This window comes from Bradysia coprophila, unplaced genomic scaffold, assembly GCF_014529535.1.
Source record: "Bradysia coprophila strain Holo2 unplaced genomic scaffold, BU_Bcop_v1 contig_350, whole genome shotgun sequence".
Taxonomy (NCBI): domain Eukaryota; kingdom Metazoa; phylum Arthropoda; class Insecta; order Diptera; family Sciaridae; genus Bradysia; species Bradysia coprophila.
In genome coordinates this window covers 9,717,945-9,742,533 of record NW_023503608.1, presented here as the reverse complement: position 1 = coordinate 9,742,533, position 24,589 = coordinate 9,717,945, and the positions used below count along the sequence as shown (strand labels likewise).

The following is a 24,589-nucleotide window of genomic DNA, read 5'->3' as shown; positions in this document are numbered from 1 at the left end:
CCTTCTGTAAGGTAAGGTAAGAGTGTTAAAGTCTTAAGGTGTTGAAGATAAGATTGCTGAGCTCCAGTTTTGATATGAATTTATGTACGAAAAGTTTCAAGTTTCCCAATTTTTGGTAACAGAAAGCAAAGCTAGCTATTTCTAAGTTAAAATTGGTGCGATCACAATTCATTTGAAAACGTGACACTTTGAAAGAATTCCAAATTCTAAATTAAAGCTAACAATCTCGACAACTATGCATTAACCTGTCACATACGGGTATTCATCTGTTATCAATAACAGCGACAAAAATAATGATAAACTCTGGGTAATATGGTTCTTCATACAGTCTTCGACATTTCAAATGTCTCACTGTCAAATTTTTCTGAGAATTTCAATGACATTCTTTGAAAAAAATGACAGTGAGACATTTGAAATGTCGAAGACTGTATAGGAAATTTCTGTAAAAAAAGTTGAAGTACAAGATTTGAAATCAGCCGATTAAAAATACTTTGATCAATGGAAGTAATAATATGTTTGCCGTCTGTAACAGGTTAAAATATAAAACGTACAACTGACTCGAGACCCCCTGGCAATATGTGGAAAATTTTAAATATTTTTCCATTTAGGATTTTAAATACTTGAGGTTGAGGTTCTAAAAGAGGGTTGAGTACTAGTTGAATGGCAGCTTCAAATGTAAATTCCTCAATTCCTCAAATTTCAATTAAAAAAGTGTGAAAGGCGATTGGAAAATAAAACATTTTTAGTCGGTAAATAGTCAATCTTATTCAAACACGTGCGTCGCACAAAGAATCTGTATCGTCTAGCTATTCATTTTGATATTCGAAATGTTTTATTAAATTGTTATAATATTGAATAGCAAATATTTATCTTCTCTTGTTCATATTTAAAATAAACTGTCGGAACTGCCAGTCTCTTATTTCAGCACAAGCATCTTTTCGCGTAGACGTCGTTGGCGTGTGTAGATTTAACAAATCGGTTGAAAGAAACAGTTGAATGAAACTTAAAATGTCTTGTTTAATGCTCTAAAAATATATACATTTGAACTCAGTGCAATTGTATTGATAGTATCTAGACAGTGAAATTTCGACAATCTCGCAAAGCTGCACAGCTGACCTCTCAACCGTTCAAATATTTACTATAACTTAAAGAAACGTTGAAAATATCAGTCCGTCCATTCACTATATTTGTCATTTCGCCTCCATCTGCCAAAATGGAATGTATTACTTGGTAGGATATAGAACAGCAATGCCAATATCACAATTCCAATTAAAATCGAACATCCATAACGAATATATTTCGTTAATTTCCCAGTCATGTATTTTACCAAACGAAATGGATTCGTTAGAAAATTGAAGGACGAGTCGGGACGACTGAAAATGGATGAAAAAAGAAACATTGAAACGAAAGTCAGTATTTATTATGTACTAAGCATTAAGGTATATGGTGAGTTAGGAATTAATTACATTTTGTAGATAAAGTCTGCAACGTACGAAGGATTCTAAGATAAAATTATAAGGAATTATTGCTTGCTGAGAACTCTGTATATTAACCATGTTCATGTTCCCAGTCATTTATTTTAATTATAAAAACATACACAGAAACCCTATCAACTGAGACAAATTTATATACACATAAAGAATCCATTTAAGTGATAATTCGAAAATTATGTGCCATTGATTGACCGACGACGACGCAGCGGATTGAATTGAATTCAACGTGTTAGCGGGGATGATAATAAAGTACCAGAACGCTACATTTTCATAAAACAATCACATGACTGGCTGGACCACAAGGGTCTACAAGAGAAATGGTAAACATATTCTTTCAATCTTCTTGTGAAATTCCGTCAAATTCCGTCAAATTCGCTGTATGAACTGCTCTCAGCTTACTGTAAACCGGATAAGACCATTCCGAAATAAAAACTTAGCATACCCTCCTATCTGACAATGTAAGCCGAAGGAGGTGTGTCTGTAGTTATGTATTACTGAAACACAATAAGTATTCCAATTGAATGGTGACAAGCCCCCTGCGATGACGGAAACAAAGCTCTGACCTCTTCAATTGATTGCGTATAATAATCATTGGATGTTCTAATAAATGAACGATTCCAACATCTGACGACAGAAGTTATTTAGCTTTACCCGATTTTTTTTCCTGTCATATGATTTTTGGGGGTTCGATTTTTAGCCTTTCGGAAATGTCAAGTCTATCGAGGTGATATCAGAAGGTGCTGGGAAGATAAGACCATTGCAATACAATTAATGTGCGAAAACTCCAGCAAAGTAAAGTTCTATGCGTGCATTAGATAAGTAAACCTAAATATGACAAGTAGTTGTACTTCAACGTGAATAATGATTCGCGAGGATCGTAATTCCATAAGATCAGTATTCCGGGTCAAATAGAAACATGCAAAGACAGACACTTACATTTACGAGCCCTTTCTGTACAAGTCCACTTTTTATTTTCTGATTATGTGATTGTGTTCGAAAGAACTAAAGAAACGACAAGGGAGGACTCGTATTATAGCAGAAGCTCCTACTTGGTAATTTTACCTAATGAGTCATAGAAATTAAATTGATAAAATTAAGTAAAATTTTAAATTACTCAGAGGGGACTCAATAAACGAGAATTGCTGAATCTTTCTTGATTAAAATGTTAATCAAAGTCATAAAATCTTACTTGGGTGTCGGTAAAGCGTGCGGATCTTCTCTTCCTTTTCCAACTGGATCAGCTGCAGCTACATCAGCCAATAAAACTTCCAATTCCAATTCAATTTTCCCCTAAGTAATTCAAATTGAACCCAAATTCTCTATAATACATTTTCAGTCGAAGTCTTACGGTCTGCCCCATTTTACCATCCTTCGTTATTCCTTTGGCCGGAAACCATCCCCTGACTTTCTCAACTTCGAATAAATTAACAAATTCACTTTGCTGTTTCTTCAGTCCGCATGCAGCTGCTGTTTTGGCTGGCACAGGAATATTTGAAATGTTAATTGCGAGCACACCTGTCGATGATTTGTAATTGAACGAGTGGTTCGTAAGAATCGAAATTTTAAAAATTACCTAAAAAGTCATCGGCTGAGATGGCATCATTATCCCATAATTCAATTTGTAAATTTGTTGGTAGCTTTGACTCCGTATCGAATTTATCGTAGAAACCCAACTTCTTGCGCACTACCATCTATCATTTCATTATGGAATTAATTAAAAGAACACACGTATCAACCAACTTTCCAGACTCATTAAATTTTGGTTGTAATTCAATACGAAAAGAATAAAGAAAATCAAGAGATGTGCTCATCCTACCACGTCCTCCGAATCCGAATATAATAACGGGAAAATCATTCGCCAATTAAAATTTCCTTCACCTGTCATAGATCGATAGTGGGTGTCAGTGTATTGAGCATCTTCCACGTCGGTTAGCCACCTTTAACAAATCTTAATTTTGGCAAAAAAGAATCAACTTATCAACAGCCTCACACTACCCCTTAACGTAGATATCGCTCATATACTTTCCAAACACATTTTTCTCATCCAATATCACATCGGAAGTATTCCAAACGATAACACGTAATTCGTAGGCTCGTGGTGGTAGGGGTGTTAAATCAATCGGTTCTGGTACATGTTCCGGTTCAAATATTTCGATCCATAATTGAAGTTTACCCTTTGAAAATGTAAGATTCAGAACAAAGAAATCGTTTGCGCTACTTGAACACCATATCTGTATATCGCACACCTGTTCAATGCCAGGTCTGTCACTTCGGTATAGTGACCTAGTTTCAACATGTTCGGGACAGAGTTTAAATCCAATTTCTGGTATTCGATCCAATTCCTTTAACACTGATAGACTTAGTCGTTCTTGCTTTGATTCACCTTGAACGAAATTAAATTTCACAAACATGGTGATTCTGAATAGGTACATGTGTCCTTTCAAATATGTTCAATTCTATTATTCAACTCTGTGTTTGACCCATAAACCGTTAAAAATCATTGACATCAAGTATAGCACCAGATTGTTATCAAGTCTTTTAATTATTTTAATCGAAACGTTTTCAAGAGTTTTCTGCAAAATCTTTTACTTCACTATCTTTAACATACATATTTACAACATAATATGAAATACCATTTAACAGAGGTGATTGTTTCTTTTTTCGCTGTCGATAACAGATGAGATGGACGTTAAAAAGTTTCATTTAAATATCCTTTAGCATTTTAAACTCTTTTATAAAGTTGAAGAAAATATAGAATGGGTCATATAATAGCGCACAACTGCTGTACTTAATGAAGCGACGTAACAAACAAAGTGATTAAAAATAGGAAAATGTACAAACAGCCTTCCAAGAAAACAAAGCGAAACTAAAGTTTCCATCGGAGAAATTTCGAGAAGAAAATTAATTAACATCCACGAACGTTTGATTAATTTTTATTGTTGAAGCAATTGCGTTTTTAGTTATGACATTGTAAAAGAACGAAAGACGCTCGTGGCACATTCTTTCATTAACCTTGACGCATTTGCTTTGAAAAGACAAATTCTTTGAGAAGCAAACTTTTTGTTAATGAACAAAATCAGACATTTCGCATTTTCCACTGAAAGTTCAAATGTCTAGTCGCTTAACACTTACTTGATGGAAGTATCGTTGTATCATCGAAAGTTATTCCGGCCAAGTTAATCTTGTTTCCAACATAATTTGGTTCTCCCAAATCGTATTTATGGCAAAGTTGTTTTAAAATCTGAGACGGTTTATAATGGTCTCGCCACATATTGTAGCCATAACTGAATTGCAAATGAATCTTTAGTAAATTAACTACTCTCGTAAATACATTCACTTATTTGACAGTCAGACCTACTATATTCTTCGGCCAATCCACAATAGGCTCGATGTTTCGATCGTAGTCGATCCTCTACATCAATCACAGTTGACCCAATCAAATCGTCATTTAGCCTACACTCATCATAATCGTAGACCGATATTTTTAATTGAGTGTCTCTGAAAGGTAGGAAAGGTATTGGAGCTGTAATTTGAACGTCTACACATTGCTGACAAAAATTACTTGGGAAGAATTCCAGTGACTTGAAATCGTTTTCCAAATATGGGATTCGCCTGATTCGTAATATAGTGCGCTCGATCACTTACTTTGTTTGTTCCGTATTCGATTCTCGAATAATGTTTACAAATAAAAAATACGAAAACCTCTGACAGTCAAAAATGCGGTCCATTTTCGGGACTTTGTGATTAGAACCTACCTCAAATATGGATCGGAATTCCCAGCAGAGTCTTTTGAGCGTAAATTTATTCCCTGGACCACATAAATTCGAACCACAATTTTCGTTTCCGTTATCAGACTTGACAGCTCCACACTTCTGAAAGTTGAAAGTTTAAACTTCGGATTGTGGAAGAGAACGATTTTAAAAATTTCAGTATTTTGTTACGAGTACATTTCAAATTGAAAGTTTCAATCAAATGCAACATGAGTCTGACCTACCGATTGCCTCTCATGTCCACTACTGCCTCATTGTTGTTACCTTCGCTAGTTTTAATAACGCGAATGTTACATTTCAACATTCCATAGATCACGTCCTTTGGCCCACTTAATTTCTTCGAGTTGGTTCCCTTCATCAGATTCATCGGTTCTGCCCAATCCGTCAAATTGCTGTACTCGTCAATCTTTTCCAATTCACAGTCGAATACTCGAAGACGATGCTTCTCAATTCCACCTTTATCGTCACAGTTCAAGGAATTGTAAAATTTCGTGTACCACGTGAACTTGTTTTCGACGACCCGTTGCTTACTGGCTTTCGAAACGGATTTTCCACTCTCGCGTGCTTTAATTTTTGGAAAATGCAAAAATTTATGTAACTTGTTCATTGGCTGTTTGACCAACAGTTCGGTTCGGTTGCGGCGAGTCTTATTTGACTCAACACCGGTCTGCTCATTAGAACGATCAACGGGCTTCGTCAAGAATTTCCCCGTGTTAGAAAACATTGCCGCACCAATGGCGGTTTCTTTTTTGTTAGAGCAATCCACGTGCTTGATGACAATTGGTGGCCAGTACTTAGTTTCCTCGGGCAGACTCTAAATGAATAGAAATAAATCGAACGTCCATTTCTTGACTTCCGTACTTACAACATAGCCAGCCCGAAATGGGTCTAAAAAATTGACAGAATTTCCGTGTTTTTTACCGGATAGTCCACTTTTCATACTTAATTCAGCAAAAGACATCTCAATTTTGTAACGACCCATTGTACGAGTCGGTAAATTCTTGCAATGCCGCAGACCAGCAAACGTAACTTCAACTCTGTAAAAGGTGCATTTGATGCAGCCAATTCTTATATCGATCGGGAAACCCAATTCAATACTAATTCAACGATTTAGTGCGGAATAAGCTGTTTCAAGAGTAGATGAGTTCGTAGGTTTGAAAACAGTTTTCACAAATAGCTGAAGGTTACTTAGTAGTCAGTATACCTCAAGAAGCTCGAGAATCATTTTAAAAAAAGGTATTAAAACTCTGCTTACTACTTCCGCTTCTACTCGCAAATGCGACATTAAAAAAACTTATTCTCACCTATAGTTTGCCACATGCGGACAAATAACTGGAGGAATTCCTATTTGATTCGAGACAGGCTCAGTTGCAACTGTCTTGTCTGGAAGCTGTTTCCGAAAATTAATTCAAAAATTCAACCTATAAAATCAAACGTTCACCTGGATAAATTCGGCTGAACACAAAATCTCAGCACAAACTTCACCGTCTCTGACCGCTTCGATCCACTGTAGTGGAATAGGAAAGGCAATCGATGCGAAATCGGGCAGTTTTCTTTTGGATCTTCTATTTTCTATTTTTTCAATGATGTGTTTCAGTGTTGGTCGTTTCAATTGTGGCTTCGATGGTGGTTCGGACTGTGTCTCCGATTCACCATTTGAGTCGATTGGTTTCGAACATACATTAGGAATTTCCGGTGTTGGACTAATTGATGCGATAGCCTCAAGCATTCTTGTTAAAGGTCTTAAAATTGCTGTGCATAGGAATTCTTTAGATAGTTTCTGAAAATGTTTTATTGTATGTACTGACCATAGATGTCTCCTATTCGTTTCGTACCTTTTTTACATCGATGTCGTATATATCCAAAAGAATAATAGCTGGCTCTTGTAGATACGAGAGAGGACTTCCCACCATCTTGATGCAATTGAATGTAATCACTTCGTTCCATAGCGGCGATAATGAATTATGTATGACTCCCGTGGATCCTTGTGTATCATTCAGAGTTGCGGTGATTAATGCATCAGCCAGGCCACTTTTATCCGCACCGGGACGAATTTTTGCTTGATGTATGTAGACGTTACATTTAAATAAGGAGTCTGTGACACTTGCTACAAGACCATTTTCCGATTGGACAGAATCAACTGGCAGTACTGAAGCATTGTCCTGATTGGTTCCAAGCCAGACACTCAAATTTGCCGATCCCGCGTAGCAGCCACAATGCGTACAAGTATGTGAGCACCCAATTGGCTTGAAAAGTGAAATGTTAGTGCAACTGAGTGACTTAATTTTTCAACATTTTCAGTTCCTTTTACTTTTAAAATTACATCATGCCGGTTGCCGCAATATTTTCCGGTACTGCTTTTATTCTGCGAAAATGTGTAGATCCTGGAATCAGACCGATAGTAAATGATGTCATTGTTGCCATGCATTTCTATTATCAGATCTGGCCATTTGTCTTGAAGACTATTCGCTAATATGTTGGAAATGCTCGCAATAAATTTATTGATAACGTCCTCGAAGACTGATAAGTTGTGCTTAGTGTCGTTGGGTCGACAATCCAGCGATTCTTTTGTTTCTTCCAATTTTGTGATGCTTTCTTCCTGTCGAACGATTACAGATTTATTGTTCATAGTCTCTCCTCGCTTATCTTCTCTTCATACGTCTCACAGACTCGATACTCACAATAAAAGCTTGCAGAAATGCCACACGATTTTTATCCCATTGCGTTAGCCTTTTGAATATCTTGAAATATAAATTTCCGCAAAAGCTCGTCATCATTTCTGTCAATTCGTGAACTATTTTCCGAGCAAATTGAAGATGTTCATGAGTAGCTTTTGGATTAGACAACACCCAGAGCTTAAATCGTTTCATCTGAATTTGCTAGGAATTTATTTTAATGCGAAAAAATCGCTTTGGATAAAAATTGCAATTTACCATTTCGTCCAAGATGGCATCGAGGGAAAATTGAATTTGGAATTTTAACCGATTATCTGGCAATTGTATGCTTACGTACATCACTTGATAAGTCGTTGGTCGAATGCTAAAGAAATTCTTTGATCCTTTATCGTACTCGCACAGTGGGTATTCAACAATATTCGAACTTTGTGTCCCCAAATGAAATTGAATTTTTAATTTAGTCGCCGGTATCAGACATCGGGACACATTGTAGACAATTACTCGAACATCGAACGATTCCGTTGACCAATATTCACTCTGAATTTCCTAACACTTTAAAGGGAATCGAGAATTTTTATTGGCTAAAATTACCTCTATAAGCGACGGAACGATGCTCGTTTTCGGTTTCTTCAGTGTGTCCATATCCACTGGATCCGTTTCGATCGATAGAAGAAGCCGTCCCATATATTTATTTTTATTTGTGGCGTCGTACAGTTGAAAGTAGGTGGGTCCAATCGTAGGATAGTGTACTGTAACAGAAAGTAATTGCTGGCTTGTAGAAGAAATCTAATTCTAAGAACTTGGTAATTCGATTAATTCTTCCTGAGAGTTTCAGAACAAAATCTGGGACATGCCACAGCGCTACTTCTCTTTTTTAATGTTCCCGAAGTTAATCATTAAAATGATGAACACAACAAACCCAGTTCAAATCCGTCATCGCAAATTTCATCCAAATAAATTTCGGCCATAGCATAATAGCTCGACGATTTCATCACTTGAATGGTCATTGTTTGACAGAGTGAGGGATAATTTCCAGGAAAACAAAACTGTTCGTTCCACTCTGGCGTTTGAGTATTTCGTATCATTTTCGTTCGAAGCTGAAACATTCCAATACTAGGAAAATCACAACGATTGCAACCAAAATCATATAATACCACATTGGCAGCGAAGCAAACTTGAACCGCATAATTTCCGTTCCGTGAGAAATCACAGCCGCGATAGATATTCACAACATACTTCACTTTGTGATAAACATCGGTCGTTGTAAGTGGTTGCAATAAATTGCTGAAAGAAAAGTGTTCTGCTGAGGCTATGCATTTTTTAATGTCTCGTAAATGAAGCAAGAAAATTTATTCTATTTCAAGAACTTCTTGAATAATTCTAGTCAGGAATGCAATGACGTGCCTATATAAAACGTAATTGTGAAATCGATCGATGAACCTACCTCTCGACATTGTCGTAATCTCTAATCTGAAAGACTGCTGGCGCAGGCTTATCGTCTTTGGATATAATAGCCAAATCAAATTGTAGATAAGATTTACCACCATCCGCAGTTCCTTGCGCATCGGTGTTCTCCAAGACACCCCACTTCTTGTGAAACGCATGATCTTAAAAAATGTTTCCGATAAATTTCCCTAATGAAATAGAGTTGCATTTTCACTCACTTTCTAAATTCCAGACCATATTCAGGTCGACCACAATTTCCCCTAAACGAACATCCTTCTTAACGCAGCCCCGTTTCTGAAACACGACCAGTGAAACATTCAGGCGTAACAGATCGGTCAAACTGCAGTAATGTTCGAATACAAAGTATTCGTTGAAATATGGACAGTCTGAGTTCTTAAACGTAGCGGTTTGTTTTAATTTTTTGTCCAACGTTACAGTAACATATGTGTCAGCGTTTAGAGTTTGCAGATCTTTAACTTTGTGCACGGTCAGGCAAACAAGAAAATGTTGAGGCAAGTTAACGAAACATTGATCTTTCGGGCAGCTCATTGCTCCTAATATTTTCTTTTACTGGTGAACTTATGATTGATATTTACACGCGCTTGCTACGCTTGCTAATGCTATATAATAAATATGTATACGTAGGTTCATCATAAGTCCATGTTTATTACGTCATCTGTTCTCGACAGCAGTGACAAAAGTAAGTGATTAACTTCGTTTATCGAGGCCATTTTTATACTCAAAATGTATATTGAAACGAAGGAAGAAATAGATTTTGTTCCAAACACTATGTGATTACTTTAAGTAATACTTTGAACAAAACAAGTAGTAGATTATAATTGATACAGTCTCTTCACTGCGGTGCCACCGTAAAGAACCGACGTATTAGGTATTGACCACATGCTAGATGATTACGAGTATCTAATCTCATAAACTATTTTTGCAATATTATCACACGCTGGCCAAATATATCTTATCGATGCGGACACAGTAGTCCACAATAAATATTAGAAGACCTGCACCATACCTTTGCCCGCTTTAGGCAAATTAGATTGTGTTTGAATTTTAGCTCTCCGCTTTATAAAGAAGATAAAAAATGAGGAAAACTTTAATCTTCCTGGCAGCGTTCGTGTTTGTAAACAATGCAGCTGCTCAGAGACTGCGTAATTCGTTCACAAAATGGTAAAATATCGGAATTTTATCTCACTTTTCTTTGTATTCAGAGCGCTACAATGTTGATCCATCTTCGATCACTGTTTCTGGAATATCTTCTGGTGCTGCAATGGCCACTCAATTCCATTTCTCGCATTCAACTCAAATCGTTGGTGCAGGAATTGTGGCTGGAGGTTTTTATACTTTGATCTCTTTGTTGATCAAGTTTTAAAATGTAAAATCTTACAGTGCCCAACTATTGCGGTATAGGTGGTCTAGCTGCCGCAAATCTTTGTATGTCTAATCCTAGTTCAGTCAACGTTAATTTTCTTATCACGCAAACTAACGGTCTGGCTGCAAGTAACCTAATTGATCCGGTAGCAAATATACGCGGCGATAGAGTTTTCATTTTCCATGGGACACAAGATTCAACAATTCTCCCAGGTTTGTGTATACTTTGAATGGAGTCTTAGGTGCCACATTCATCTTATTTTGGTGATCTTTTTAAGCTTCTGGACGAAACGTGCAGACTATGTACAATCATTATGGCGCAAACATTCTCACTGAATTTTCAATTCCTGCTGAACACGGTTGGGTATGAAGACAAGCATTAACAGTCACATCAGTCTCAAAATAAATACAACAAACTAATTCCTCTTTCAGCCAACTCACAACTTCGGTGCACCATGTAGCGCGTCATCAGCCAACAATGCGTTCATGAACAACTGTGGATATCGGGGTGCTTTCAATATGTTGAATTACTTGTACGGTGGATTAACATCGCCAGCAGACAATGCAGGAAATTTGGGAAATCTACTCAACTTCGATCAGGCGGAATTTTTCGCGCTCGATCCAAGTCTATCTAGCATGAGCCGGAGCGGATTTATTTATGTACCAACAGCATGTCAAGGTGGTGGAAGATGTAGGCTTCATATATCGTTCCATGGATGTATGCAAAGCAGGTAGTTAGGAAGAGCCTCTTTTCTAATTTACTTTTATTAACTAACCTTTCTATGGTAGAACGTTTTTTCCAATTAATTATTTTGCACAAACAATTTTACCTCTAATCGGTTAACCGTTACAAAATCATAAGAAAACAATTTTTTGGAAAATTTTAGCGGCAACATTGGAAATATTTATGCGACAAGAGCCGGATTTATGGAAGTAGCTGAAGTAAATAACATCATTGTACTGTTCCCACAAATTTCTGCTATTGCTGTCAATCCAGCTGCATGCTGGGACTGGTTCGGTTACCTGAACACTTTGTTTGGTAAGTGTTCACCGTTTCGGTTGTCGAACGGTATTCAAGTAGACATTTTGCGACTTTAAATACTGAACATCGGGAAATGACTTACTATTATTATTGTATTTTGTAGCTACACGACAAGGTAATCAAGTTCTTGCTACTCATCGTATGATGACACGGATCGTACATGGATAAATTTTTAAGATAGAATGACGCATCTAAATCTACTATTCTAAATACATTTTAAATTTGAAAAGTGGTGAGCTCGTTTAATTTTTGTGTATTGTAAAGTAAGTATTACGGAGCCATAAACTCACGAGACCTCTGCGTAAGCAATCGATAACAACTCGCAAAAAATACACGGTGAGCTTTAAAAAAATTTTATTCGACCTCTCGTGCACATGGGATATTTTTATGGGAATGTGCTCAGGATGACGAAATGACTATTCCCAAAATATTTCGATGGGAAAATTTTTAATTAGATCGATTTTTCGTTTTTTTGGGACCTGCGGGAAGCTTCGAAGACTGTTTGGACCTTATTGGTGACTCGTTTGAACACAAAAATATAGTTGCTGTTTAGCCTGAGATGTAAGCTTTACAGCGATACCAATCATGACATTCATGACTACCAACAAACATTTTTTATTGAGGCATAGTCATTCAACTAGATGCCTGCGAATTTCAAAGGCTGTATCACACGTGGATGATTTCTATTTTGTCTCAAAAAGTATGTTTAGTTATTTTACATAATTTAAGGGGTTAATAAAGGTCGAAAGAAGATTTTTGACTCGAAATAAAAAAAATTATAAATTTAAACCCATGAGCAAATTGCACTAGCTCGAGTCAAAAATTAACAAACCTTGGTTGTATTTTCTTTTGTTTCGTATGTAGTTTCTCCAATAGCTATTCTAAGCTAATTCTGAAACATTTTAGTTGTTTCCACTAAAAAATGAGACATTATACGAAGAAAATGGGATGGTTGTTCAGGTTTAACAACAAAGATTATATCAGAATGAAATACAAACTCATTTTTCGACCTTTATTCACCTCTTAAATTATGTAAAATAACTAAACATACTTTTTGAGACAAAATAGAAATCATCCACGTGTGATACAGCCTTTGAAATTCGCAGGTATCTAGTTGAATGACTATACCTCATACAAGATGTTTGTTGGTAGTCATGAATGTCATGATTGGCATCGCTGTAAAGCTTACATCTCAGGCTAAACAGCAACTATATTTTTGTGTTCAAACAAGTCACCAGTAAGGTCCAAACAGTCTTCGAAGCTTCCCGCAGGTCCCAAAAAAACGAAAAATCGATCTAATTAAAAATTTTCCCATCGAAATATTTTGGGAATAGTCATTTCGTCATCCTGGGAGGCCCCTGAGCACATTCCCATAAAAATATTCCATGTGCACGAGAGGTCGAATAAAAAATATTTAAAGCTCACCGTGAATACTAAGAATAAAATGCGAGGTGAAGCATCAAATCGCGGAGTATAAATCTTCCACAATTATATCCTATGACCATCCTATGTCCAAATTTTTACTTGATCTAAGTATTTTCGACAGACTTCGTTAAGTGAAATTCTTTTGTTTTTCTTTGGTGATGTGAGGGAGCTTTCGTGATGTGTCACAGCTTTCGTGATGTCTGACGTTTCAAACCGCATTGAACATGTTGTATATAGGACAGCGTTTTTATTTCTTTTCCGTCGTTTTATCTATAACTTCAAACATGAGTGGTAGGGTGGGTCGATTTTAACAACTTGAAAATCCACAGCCAGTGGCATGTGTAGCTTGCTAAAACTAGTCAAACTGCATCATTAGTTTTTCTTTTCCGACTACTTTTGAGTACCGCACAATTGATTGAATGGGTTTGTTAGGCTACTCGTATTTCCTTTCAAAATTTCATAGACAATTTTCTTAAAAAAGCTTTTATAAGCCTTGCAGAGGCTGTAATAGACTGAAACAAACATAATACAACTTAATTTGAAAAAATCGGTGCATTCGACGTGAAAATATTTACATTTTCTATGTAATATTGGGGGTCACCAAATGAGCGATAAACTTCCTCAAATTTGGTTTGTCCTTTCTGTTAGAGTTAGAATAGGTAAAAGCGACAAAGATGTCGAATTGTCGGAATTTCTCAGATTGATTATTACCATAGCACTGCAACTGCTACTAGCATTTTTTCCGAGCTCTCGCAAAACAAACAGTTTTCGTCGTCAGGGAATGAAATATGAATGAAAAGCTTGCTAAGTGTGATCAGTGAAGTCTGATATTTTTGGAATTATTGGAGCCCCTGCTCGACTTAAAACTAAACCTTTGTCCACGTTCATTAAATTGCCGTTGTATAGTTGAATTGTCAAACCTTCTTTAATGCTTCGTAGGTGATAATTACTTTCTCTTATTATTATTTATAGGCTTTACTGATAAGAGCTACCGCTTAAGATTGTTTGTATTGTACGTTTTAACTCATAGTACGAAACAAGTCGTCTATTTTCACAAAAGTAACGCGATGCCTACTATGATTTCAACAGCCTACGAATATTTTCTATGTTCATGCTAGAAGCAGTGCTGTGTTATTACAGATGTATTAGTTTCAGAGGTCGAGCTACTCTATTAGAAAAAACAGTCCGTGTTAGAAACGTCATTTTTCGAAGTAGTTTCTGATGGAACGAAATACGTTCCTTCTACAGTAAAATTATGAATGTGCTACTACTTCATGACAATAGAATGGCAATTAACGTCTCGGGGAACGTTATCATCAACGTGTTTAAATGTAAAACATTCTACAGATTCGATTCCTGTAGAAATCTGGAAATCTTTTGTAAATCTGTAGAAATTTCCGTTTTTGGCTCAAATAGTTCGCCATTAGTAAACAGCCTCGATGAAGCGGGTAACAGTGGCAGAGACAGAAATATGCGACATGAGAAAATGCGACAAAGTGGATCTGTCGTAAAATTTGGATTTTTTTAGCGCAACATTTTTGAATGTTAATTTTCAAGAATTCGACTCTGCCACTGTTACCCGCTTCATCGAGGCTGTTTAGCCATTAGCGCATTTGCAACAATTTCTGGCACATTTCAGTTTTTCGCCATCGTCATAGAATACTTTAAAGCGGCGTCGATTCTTGTATATATTATTTTTCTTGTAATCCTCAATCATATTTTTAATTTTTAATGTGACGCCTTTCTCCGGCAATATCGGAATTGTGTCTTTTTCCAAATTCCAAATTCTCATGTAACAACATCAAGAACATGTAACTCCAACAGTACGCTTTTGTTTTCATCTGCAAGTTTGTCGTCGCAGACCAGACATACTCTCCTTATGATGTCAAGTTTTGTCGGCGGGCGTTCCTCACTTAAAACACTTGGCTAGATAAAGTCAAATCGGCCTTGGCAAATATCAAACTAAACTGAAATGTATTTATGTAGCATCTGAATAGTAGGAGATTCATAATTCTACGGTAGAAGGAACGTATTTCGTTCCATCAAAATCTACTACTTCGAAAAAATGACGTTTTTAACAACATCGGTAATAATCAATCTCAGATTGAATCTGAGAAATACCGAAAATTCGACATCTTTGTCGTTTTTACCTATTCTAACCCTAACATAAAGGACTAACCAAATTTGAGGAAGTTTATCGCTCAGTTGGTGGTTCAAAGTTCACAGACCCCCAATATTACATAGAAAATGTAAATATTTTCACGTCGAATGCACCGATTTTTCCAAATTAAGTTGTATTATGTTTGTTTCAGTCTATTACAGCCTCTGTAAGGCTTATAAAAGCTTTTTTAAGAAAATTGTCTATGAAATTTTGAAAGGAAATACGAGTAGCCTGACAACACCATTCAATCAATTGTGCGGTACTCAAAAGTATTTGGAAAAGAAAAACTAATGATGCAGTTTGACTACTTTTGGCAGGCTACGCATGCCACTGGCTGTGGATTTTCAAGTTGTTAAAATCGACCCACCCTAATGAGTGGTATACTCTAAATAGCATACTGAAACTGGACAGTACATCAAACAGATTTGTGAACTTTAATAAAATGTGGGAAAATTACTCATACAAAACGGTGCTCCATTTGGTATAACAGATGATTATTGCTGAATTTTATAGCGCTTTTTGAACGACATCAACTTATGAATGTTAACACCTCAACGAACTCAACCATCTTTTGAATATTTTTTTGTTCGAGATCCGAATGAAATTAGCCGAAACAAAACGTTCGATTCAAAGTTAATTTTTGGACAAATCGTTGGATATCGTTGGAAGAAGATAAACTTGCACATACAATCTTTCCATTCTGATAAGTTGTCCACTTAAAGTAATTTACTCGAATTTTGAGTGGAGACCCGTAAGAATGTATTTTATTTTACGCACAACGTGACTCACTTGAGGTAACGTATAAGCTGTTTCAATCCTAAGAAAGTTTGCTTTACTTTCTTTCTATATGATAGATTGATGGTCTATTGACCTTGTTTGATGTTTACAAGTTCCAGTCTTACCTGACTCAATGTATAAAATGCTAAACTTATAAGACTTTTTGTACGGCTGACGTAGGGGTATAACAATGTCGTTCAATGACAAGTGGCACGCACTTGAATATCGGATTATCTTAAAAAATTGACTATTGTGGTAGTTGAAAGTGTACCTCCAACATGATTAGACAGGTGCTAATTTTCTACATATTTATATCAATTGCATATTCTGCGACAATTAATGTGCATCTTGACCAACCAGCACACGAAATTAGTCCAGAACTTTTTGGAATATTTGTAGAAGAAATCAATCATGGATTAGACGGGGGTATGTGTACACTGTCGAAAATTGTGGTTTTAATTTTAGACCTTCAAGTGGATTCGGAAATTTTTCACAGATGTTACCTTTACATTTTCAAAAATTGTATATTTTCTAAATGTCACATTTTAGGTCTCCACGCTGAACTAATTAAAAACCGAGCTCTTAATCCCAAAGGATGGGATAATCTCGAGGGTTACGATGTTGTGTCTTCTGGTAATGCTCAAGGAACTATCACCATTTCCTACGACAATCCTTTAAATGATGTTCTCACAACTAGCTTAAGACTACAGGTGAACACCCAACTAGCACTTGGAGAGCGTGTCGGTATTCGGAACAGTGGCTATTGGGGAATTCCAATCCGACCTGATTACACCTATTACAATGCATCATTTTATGCGAAAGCAACTACGAATTTTGCTGGTCCACTGACAGTCAGTATTGAATCTACTGATGGAAGCATCGTTTACGCCTCAGCTGCAATTCCTGGCATCACCTCATCTTTCCAAAAATTTGAGGTTACATTAACGCCAATTCGTGCTCTAATACAAAGTCCCACGCTGGATGTTGTGTTCGTTATTGCATTAGATGGTTCTGACTCCGTAGATTCAGGAACAGAAGTATTCTTCCAACTAGTTTCCCTATATCCACCGACTTGGCGTAATAAACGCAATGGATTAAGAATCGACCTGGCGGAAAAATTGGTTGCAGCAAAGCCGTCTATTGTGAGATTTCCTGGTGGATCGTTTCTTGAAGGATATGAATACAATGGTGAGATCCGTCGTTATATTTGGGAAGAAACTATCGGTCCGATTGATCAACGTCCTGGTCATCCGGGTCTTTGGGACTATTATGCAAGCAACGGAATCGGTATGCTGGAGTATTTAGAGCTTGCAGAAGAGTTAAACGCTACTGCTGTAATGGGTGTCTATGCTGGGCGATCATTAGGCAATTTCAGTTATCCTATAGATGAAATGGAACCATTTGTTCAGAGTGCATTAAATGCAATTGAATACGCTATTGGTGATGCTAGCACAACATGGGGATCTGTTAGAGCAGCTACTGGGCATCCGGAACCGTTTCCACTGCCTTATGTTGAAATTGGAAATGAAGATTATTTTTCAGTTGATTACAACGCTAGATACCCTTTGTTCTATGATGCTATTACAGTAAAATTCCCTCAAATAACTATCGTAGGTACTGACTACGTTGATAATCGTCCGGTTCCTGTGCGAGATGATCATTTCTTTGTAAGCTTAGGAGGACTACCTACTTTACACAATCATTATGACACTATGGCACGCAATGATTCGAAAGTTTGTAAGTGGAACCTTCCGTCAAAATATTTCTGACCACTCCAAGAACAGACACAAGAACAAATTTGTTTAACGGTCAAAAGGCCTCTTATTTTGGTCCCCGGAGTGCTATTTTACCAACATAAAAATCTAAATTTACATGAAAAATTCTGATTACTGCATCGACTTGGCCCCTTATTCTAAATCTGTTCTTGTGCCTCTTTTGGAGTGCGTTAGTCAAAGTTATTGCAGGTCTAACCAAAACTTATTTTCACCAGACATTGGAGAGTACGCTACTCGGGACGGACCGATTGGTGAACTTGTTGTTGCACATGTTGGAGCAGCAATCGAAGATGCGTCCTTTTTAATCAGTATGGAACGAAACTCGGACTTAATTATAATGTCAAGCTATGCCCCGCTTCTCTGTAATGTCAACGATTTACGTTGGACACCGAATGCCATTTACTTTGATGGTCTTTCAAGTTATGCAACTCCGGCATGGTGGGTTCAACATCTGTTCAGCACTAAACGCGGAAATATTTATATTCCCACTGATTCTGATGGAAACACCGAATCATTTTTCCATTCTGCTGTTGTAAATACGGCTACCAATACTACCATAATCAAGGTTGTTAATAATGCACCAGCTGCTGTAAACGTAGACGTAAATTTGATGGGTATATGTGGTACTTTTGGTGGAAAAGTTAGTGTACTAACAGGCGCAAGATTCGATAGCAACAGTTTAGAAGAACCAATGAAAATTGCGCCTACAGAACAACCATTCTTAACGACAACCAACACATTTGCTTTTACTGCACCAGCTTATTCGCTATCAATTTATGAAATTCAATTTGACGATGATTTGTGCAACACTGGCAGTAGTGGTTCAAGGTTGAACGAATATCTACAGTTCATCAGTGTGTACCTTTGCGCACTTATTTACGTAGTGTTTTAGGTTTTTAATAATTTGCTGCGATACACGAGAAAAGCTTCGAAATGACGAAAATAAAGTTTCATTATGCTAGAAGGAAACTAATATCTTAAACATTTCTCGGTTAACATCGATCAGGCTTAGTATACATTTCAACTACTTCGAATGCTGAATAAGGAAGCTTCTCCATATAAAATAAAGAAGAAGAAGTTTCTCGTAATTTTTTTTTGTTTATTTATTATAAATAGTACATTACCATGCACCGTGGTTTTTTTTCGAGACATGTACGTATACGAGCCTTCGACTACACTCGTTCCACGAACATTCACTCAGTTTGTTTTTCCAAACTCATCTTTGTCATTCTGTCTTCTTATCTTCGACGCATGAATTTGAGGTATATGCGAGAAAGAGAGGGTAGAATGCCAACGATGAGTTTTGAAACAAATCGTTACTTACTCTTGCACATTAAAACTCGTTCTGTTTTGACTCACTTACTTTAGCCAAGTATGTAAGATACTATTATTCTTCTACTTTTCATCGATAACAGATGAGTAACCACCTGTATGACGTATGTTCTTGTAAAGGGAGCACCTCATTTCCGTACACTGTTTACAGTCTAGGTCGTCTAGGTTGAGTAAATAATTTTATAAAACTGAAATAGCGAACACAAAAAGACAAACTCGTTCGTTTATCATTATACAATTGTAGACTGACCGAAACAATCGATATCAGAAAGACTAAATAATGAATAAATTGATCTGGTTGTTCGCCATGATGGTGCTAGTTCTAGGAGATAACACATTCAAGCTAAACATCGAACAATTGGCGAATATATCGCGATTTTATCGCTTTGCCCAAATTTGTGAACATGAATGCGATATCAAAACTCGTTATGAGTATGATGGCAGGATAATTATTTCATTCAAAACCAATATTAAACCCAAAGAATGTGACGGTAATTTCATAGTTTAATTAAAATCTGAAAAATGCTAAGAACTTATTGTTTTAGATGTACTATGCAAATGCATGTGGAAGTATCTAAATCAGCGATGCTGGCTCACCGATGTTGAACGCAAATGTATTGTGAAAGGTGGCCAACTGACGATATACCTAATCGGACCTCCAAATCCAAATTATGATCCGCTAGAACCGCTACCGACAGTTACTGCACCGATCGCAACCCTGGGTGATGTTCTCAAATACTATCCAGAATTGGAAATATCTAATCACAAATGCAACCCGACCACTAATACTACTGCTAGTGGACTAACTTGCATGTCAATTGAATGTAAATTAAGAGCCGAATCACCCTGTTTTGAAACAGTATGTGAAAATATTTTGGAAACCATGAATCAATGTAAGTGGCTGGGAGATTTTGAAAACACGTGTTCAACTAGAGCTGGGAAAGTTATTTTCGAAATGACTGGCAAGTGAGGGGTTATTTTATGAGTTCGGACATCTATAATAACGAAAATTGGCAATGAAATGTACTCAAAATGGTTATGTTAAAAGTAAAAATATTTTCTATGAATTTATCCAGTTCCTACCAGGTCACTTCACCGCGCCATTAAGACCATTATACAATATTCAGATTCAGGGACGCCAGAGTTTAATATTTATTTATCAGTATAGTGTCACAACCTCACACAAAATCTGCGGTCTCATCACAAAATCTATGTACATCTATTTTGTCAAAAATATTTGTGATGTTATGGTGACAACAACAGGTTTAATGGATAGATGTTAAAAATTGACATCAGTGCCAGCTCTTCACCTCTCATGGTAACTTTAGCGAGTCGTTTGTGAAAGACCATCGTTTGCTCTGAAAGCAACAGAAATCACCAACCGAAAGGAACTCCTAATCTAAAGATCCTATCATTATCAACCTAACGATTTCTATTTTTGTTCTTAGATGTCTATATAAAAACATAGCTAACGCCGACCCGTACGAAACACCTATTTGTATCAAAAGCCTTTACTGCGAAACTCTTCATTTCTTTTACTTCATTCTCTACTGAAAAGCTATTCGCGCTTTAAAATCACTTGCATTATCCACTCTTTGCCTTGTTATCATATACAAATAAATTGCCGGAGGCAATATATACAGCCCCGTACGAAGTCAACTTTCATAAATTCCTATTTAAACAGCTATATACTGCTATATTTACCTATATTTTCCTATAAATAAACATTTCACAGATGAATATGCTATTATATAGCTCTATATGCCTGTATATAGCTCAATATAGCTGTATATAGGTATATATAGATGTTAGGGTGGGTCGATTTTAACAACTTGAAAATCCACAGCCAGTGGCATGTGTAGCTTGCCAAAACTAGTCAAACTGCATCATTAGTTTTTGTTTTCCGAATACTTTTGAGTACCGCACAATTGAATGGGTTTGTCAGGCTACTCGTATTTCCTTTAAAAATTTAATAGACAATTCTCTTAAAAAAGTTTTTATAAGCCTTGCAGAGGCTGTAATAGACTGAAACAAACATAATACAACTTAATTTGGAAAAATCGTTGCATTCGACGCGAAAATATTTACATTTTCTATGTAATATTGGGGTCTGTGAACTTTGAACCACCAAATGAGCGATAAACTTCCTCAAATTTGGTTAGTCCTTTCTGTTACGGCAAGATTAGGTAAAAATGACAAAGATGTCGAATTGTCGGAATTTCTCAGACTCAATCTGAGATTGATTATTACTGACGTTGTTAAAAACGTTATTTTTTCGAAGTAGTAGATTCTGATGGAACGAAATACGTTCCTTCTACCGTAGAATTATGAATCTCCTACTATTCAGATGCTACATAAATGCATTTCAGTTTAGCTGTTGAAGTTACTTGTTCTTGATGTTGTACATGAGAATTTGGAATTTGGAAAAAGACACGAATACCGATATTGCCGGAAAAAGGCGTGACATTGAAAATTAAAAATATGATTGAGGATTGCAAGAAAAATAAAAGAAACAAGAATCGCCTATGACGATAGCGAAAAACTATTTGATATTGCTCGTTGTAAATGTGTCAGAAATTGTCGCAAATGCGCTGATGGCGAACTATTTGAGCCAAAAACGGAAATTTCTACAGATTTCCTTGCGACAACTGAAACTGAATTAGAAATAACTGATAGTGAATACATTCCAGGAATAGAATCTGTAGAATGTTTTACATTTGAAGACGCTCTGAAACGTTTGTATAACCGTCAACGGCCTATGCCGCAATTTGGCGACTGAATGTGATCGGTACGGTGTATTCAATCGAGCCGGCTAGATAAAACCAAATTGGACTTCAGATGATAACGTTCCCCGAGACGTTAATTGCTCGCTTTGTTGCCATTCTATTACGTGGTCGGTCATGAAGTAGTAGCACATTCATAATTCTACATAGAAGGAACGTATTTCGTTCCATCAGGATCTAAAACTTCGAAAAATAACGTTTCTAACACAGACTATTTTTTCTAATGGAGTAGCTCGACCTCTGGAACTATTACATCTGTAATAACACAGCACTGCTTCTAGCATGAACATAGAAAATATTCGTAGGCTGTTGAAATCATAATGGGCATCGCGTTACTTTTGTGAAGATAGACGACTTGTTTCATTGTATGAGTTAAAACATACAATACAAACAATCTTAAGCGGTTGCTCTTATCACTAAAGCCTATAAATAATAATAAAAGTAAGTAATTATCACCTACGAAGCATTAAAGAAGGTTTGACAATTCAACAATACAACGGCAATTTAATGAATGTATGGACAAAGGTTTAGTTTAGCAGTGGCTCCAATAATTCCAAAAATGTCAGACTTCACTGATTACACTTAGCAAACTTTTCATTCATATTTCATTTCCTGACGACGAAAACTGTTTGTTTTGCGAAAGCTAGGAAAAAATAAAAAGTATTTAAAATAATAACCATGCATCCAATTATTAACAATGAAAATCACTAAAAACTCCAAACTCGACACTTTTGTCAATTCAGTGTTCATGCTAGTAGCAGTGCTATGGTAATAATCAATCTGAGAAATTCCGACAATTCGACATCTTTGTCATTTTTACCTAATCTAGCCGTAACAGAAAGGACTAACCAAATTTGAGGAAGTTTATCGCTCATTTGGTGGTTCAAAGTTCACAGACCCCAATATTACACAGAAAAAGTACATATTTTCACTTCGACTGCACCGATTTTTCCAAATTAAGTTGTATTATGTTTGTTTCAGTCTATTACAGCCTCTGCAAGGCTTATAAAAACTTTTTTAAGAAAATTGTCTATTAAATTTTTAAAGGAAATACGAGTAGCCTGACAAACCCATTCAATCAATTGTGCGGTACTCAAAAGTATTCGGAAAACAAAAACTAATGATGCAGTTTGACTAGTTTTGGCAAGCTACACATGCCACTGGCTGTGGATTTTCAAGTTGTTAAAATCGACCCACCCTAATAGATGTCCATATATGGAATGCCTGAAACACCTCACACATAAAACAAATTATTTCCATGCTAACAGAAACTCTCTAAGTATCATTTTTTCCAAGATATATTACTTTTATTAAAATCCAATATGGCCACCGGCAGCCATTTTGTTAGGAGACCGGAAATTTTACCGACGCTTTACATTCGTTAATACCTTTCAAACAAAAAAAATTCATGAAATTCGGTAAAAATTTACTCGAGATATTGACGAAAGACTCCACGTTCACTGTACGGCCGAGTAGCCAGATAAGAGCTCACTCCAAGAGACCTAGCTCACGCTCCGGAGAACATAATTTCAAAAACTTTTTTCCCTGATTGGTACGGTCAATACCTATCTAATAAAGCTAAAACAGACGAAATATGTTCAAATGTGGCCGACCTACAAGCAAAAACTGCTTGCCGCCCTGTGCCTGTTTCACACCAAGGGGTCTAACTCACGAGTCGGTCATCCGATTTCCATAAACTTTTTTTTTGTCGATCGGTATTGTAAAAACCTTTCATTTGACGTATCTCTTACAAGTGTAACGTTTAAATGTCCGGAGATATCTTCGAAAAACACTTATTGGGCCACAGCTCGGGAGGGGTCGATCCAAAATCATTCATCTTCGAACTTAGCCTTTCTTTTGACATTACCAAACGGGAAAAAAAGAATTTTCAAAATCGGATGCGTTTTCCTCAAGTTATCGTGCAGACAGACGGACAGACGGACATTTTTTTTTCACTGATTTGGCATCTTTAGACAACCACAATAGGTTTCCCCTTACTCAGGGAGTCCAATTCGACGTGTTACAAACGTATGCGTAAACCTATAAGACCCCAGTACTTCATACGGGTCTAAAAATGACATCGAAAATATGTACCTTCAAATGGTATACAGCTGCATGAGGTGCACATGCGGGTCGGTCTTTTGAGCTTTAAAATATAAAAAACAATAATTTCTTAACAAGTTGATGTTTTTGATCATGAAAATATTCTTCCTATAAAGTGACAGAAAACCGACTTGACGACAGAGTAAATCAGTACTCAGTACAGTGACAGTACTAAGAGAAATATTATTGCTCGATTCAACGCTCTATTGACGGTAAACATTTCGTTCGTAAGTCTTACAAGACCGACGGCTTCATTTTTCTCTGATATTTTACCATATTCAGACCATCATGTGTCATACCTCTACACTTTACTTGTGAGGAGCCAACTTGATTTCTGCTCGTCGGTTTGGAACCGTGCTATGCGGATATAGAGGTAGGTAGAGAAAAAGAAAAGAAGTTTACCTGGATGTTTTACTTCTGCTTT

The 24,589-nt window shown here is 36.6% G+C and overlaps 4 protein-coding genes across 4 annotated transcripts; 3 read left to right on the top strand and 1 right to left on the bottom strand.

Annotated features, from left to right (window-relative positions):
• Positions 1 to 992: 992 nt before the first annotated feature.
• On the bottom strand, positions 993 to 9,962 carry LOC119081126 (otoferlin). The gene is made up of 24 exons (XM_037189870.1): positions 9,603 to 9,962; positions 9,383 to 9,545; positions 9,093 to 9,222; positions 8,858 to 9,035; positions 8,530 to 8,687; positions 8,197 to 8,475; positions 7,945 to 8,142; positions 7,575 to 7,862; positions 7,099 to 7,509; positions 6,705 to 7,043; positions 6,568 to 6,653; positions 6,129 to 6,300; positions 5,488 to 6,077; positions 5,249 to 5,365; positions 5,056 to 5,160; positions 4,848 to 4,991; positions 4,626 to 4,777; positions 3,740 to 3,876; positions 3,489 to 3,667; positions 3,310 to 3,430; positions 3,067 to 3,184; positions 2,842 to 3,008; positions 2,683 to 2,783; positions 993 to 1,373 (listed from the first exon to the last, which is right to left on the bottom strand). Exons 1-24 carry the CDS (start codon positions 9,931 to 9,933, stop codon positions 1,166 to 1,168), a joined length of 4,872 nt encoding a protein of 1,623 aa, XP_037045765.1. The 5' UTR covers positions 9,934 to 9,962; the 3' UTR covers positions 993 to 1,165.
• Positions 9,963 to 10,370: 408 nt separating this feature from the next.
• On the top strand, positions 10,371 to 12,040 carry LOC119080854. Its single transcript, XM_037189428.1, has 7 exons — positions 10,371 to 10,547; positions 10,608 to 10,730; positions 10,786 to 10,980; positions 11,046 to 11,131; positions 11,200 to 11,498; positions 11,655 to 11,806; positions 11,913 to 12,040. The coding sequence occupies exons 1-7, from the start codon at positions 10,481 to 10,483 to the stop codon at positions 11,975 to 11,977; spliced, it is 987 nt and encodes a 328-aa protein (XP_037045323.1). The 5' UTR covers positions 10,371 to 10,480; the 3' UTR covers positions 11,978 to 12,040.
• A 4,404-nt stretch (positions 12,041 to 16,444) lies between these two features.
• Positions 16,445 to 18,979, top strand: LOC119080837 (probable alpha-L-arabinofuranosidase A). The gene is made up of 3 exons (XM_037189397.1): positions 16,445 to 16,598; positions 16,722 to 17,909; positions 18,163 to 18,979. Exons 1-3 carry the CDS (start codon positions 16,451 to 16,453, stop codon positions 18,837 to 18,839), a joined length of 2,013 nt encoding a protein of 670 aa, XP_037045292.1. The 5' UTR covers positions 16,445 to 16,450; the 3' UTR covers positions 18,840 to 18,979.
• Positions 18,980 to 19,502: 523 nt separating this feature from the next.
• LOC119080860 lies at positions 19,503 to 20,340 on the top strand. The gene is made up of 2 exons (XM_037189436.1): positions 19,503 to 19,770; positions 19,825 to 20,340. Exons 1-2 carry the CDS (start codon positions 19,560 to 19,562, stop codon positions 20,247 to 20,249), a joined length of 636 nt encoding a protein of 211 aa, XP_037045331.1. The 5' UTR covers positions 19,503 to 19,559; the 3' UTR covers positions 20,250 to 20,340.
• Positions 20,341 to 24,589: the final 4,249 nt, after the last annotated feature.

What these genes read in the sequence shown, in the direction of transcription:
- LOC119080860 (XM_037189436.1), top strand. Translation starts at nt 19,560, where the DNA reads ATGAATAAATTGATCTGGTTGTTCGCCATGATGGTGCTAGTTCTAGGA. An exon ending in TAAACCCAAAGAATGTGACG is followed by an intron (nt 19,771 to 19,824) that starts GTAATTTCATAG and finishes TTATTGTTTTAG; the next exon opens with ATGTACTATGCAAATGCATG.
- LOC119080837 (XM_037189397.1), top strand. Translation starts at nt 16,451, where the DNA reads ATGATTAGACAGGTGCTAATTTTCTACATATTTATATCAATTGCATAT. An exon ending in CAATCATGGATTAGACGGGG is followed by an intron (nt 16,599 to 16,721) that starts GTATGTGTACAC and finishes GTCACATTTTAG; the next exon opens with GTCTCCACGCTGAACTAATT. An exon ending in ACGCAATGATTCGAAAGTTT is followed by an intron (nt 17,910 to 18,162) that starts GTAAGTGGAACC and finishes TATTTTCACCAG; the next exon opens with ACATTGGAGAGTACGCTACT.
- LOC119081126 (XM_037189870.1), bottom strand. Translation starts at nt 9,933, where the DNA reads ATGAGCTGCCCGAAAGATCAATGTTTCGTTAACTTGCCTCAACATTTT. An exon ending in TTTGCTTCGCTGCCAATGTG is followed by an intron (nt 9,036 to 9,092) that starts GTATTATATGAT and finishes GGAATGTTTCAG; the next exon opens with CTTCGAACGAAAATGATACG. An exon ending in AATTCCGATCCATATTTGAG is followed by an intron (nt 5,161 to 5,248) that starts GTAGGTTCTAAT and finishes ACATTATTCGAG; the next exon opens with AATCGAATACGGAACAAACA.
- LOC119080854 (XM_037189428.1), top strand. Translation starts at nt 10,481, where the DNA reads ATGAGGAAAACTTTAATCTTCCTGGCAGCGTTCGTGTTTGTAAACAAT. An exon ending in AGATTCAACAATTCTCCCAG is followed by an intron (nt 10,981 to 11,045) that starts GTTTGTGTATAC and finishes GATCTTTTTAAG; the next exon opens with CTTCTGGACGAAACGTGCAG. An exon ending in CATGGATGTATGCAAAGCAG is followed by an intron (nt 11,499 to 11,654) that starts GTAGTTAGGAAG and finishes GGAAAATTTTAG; the next exon opens with CGGCAACATTGGAAATATTT.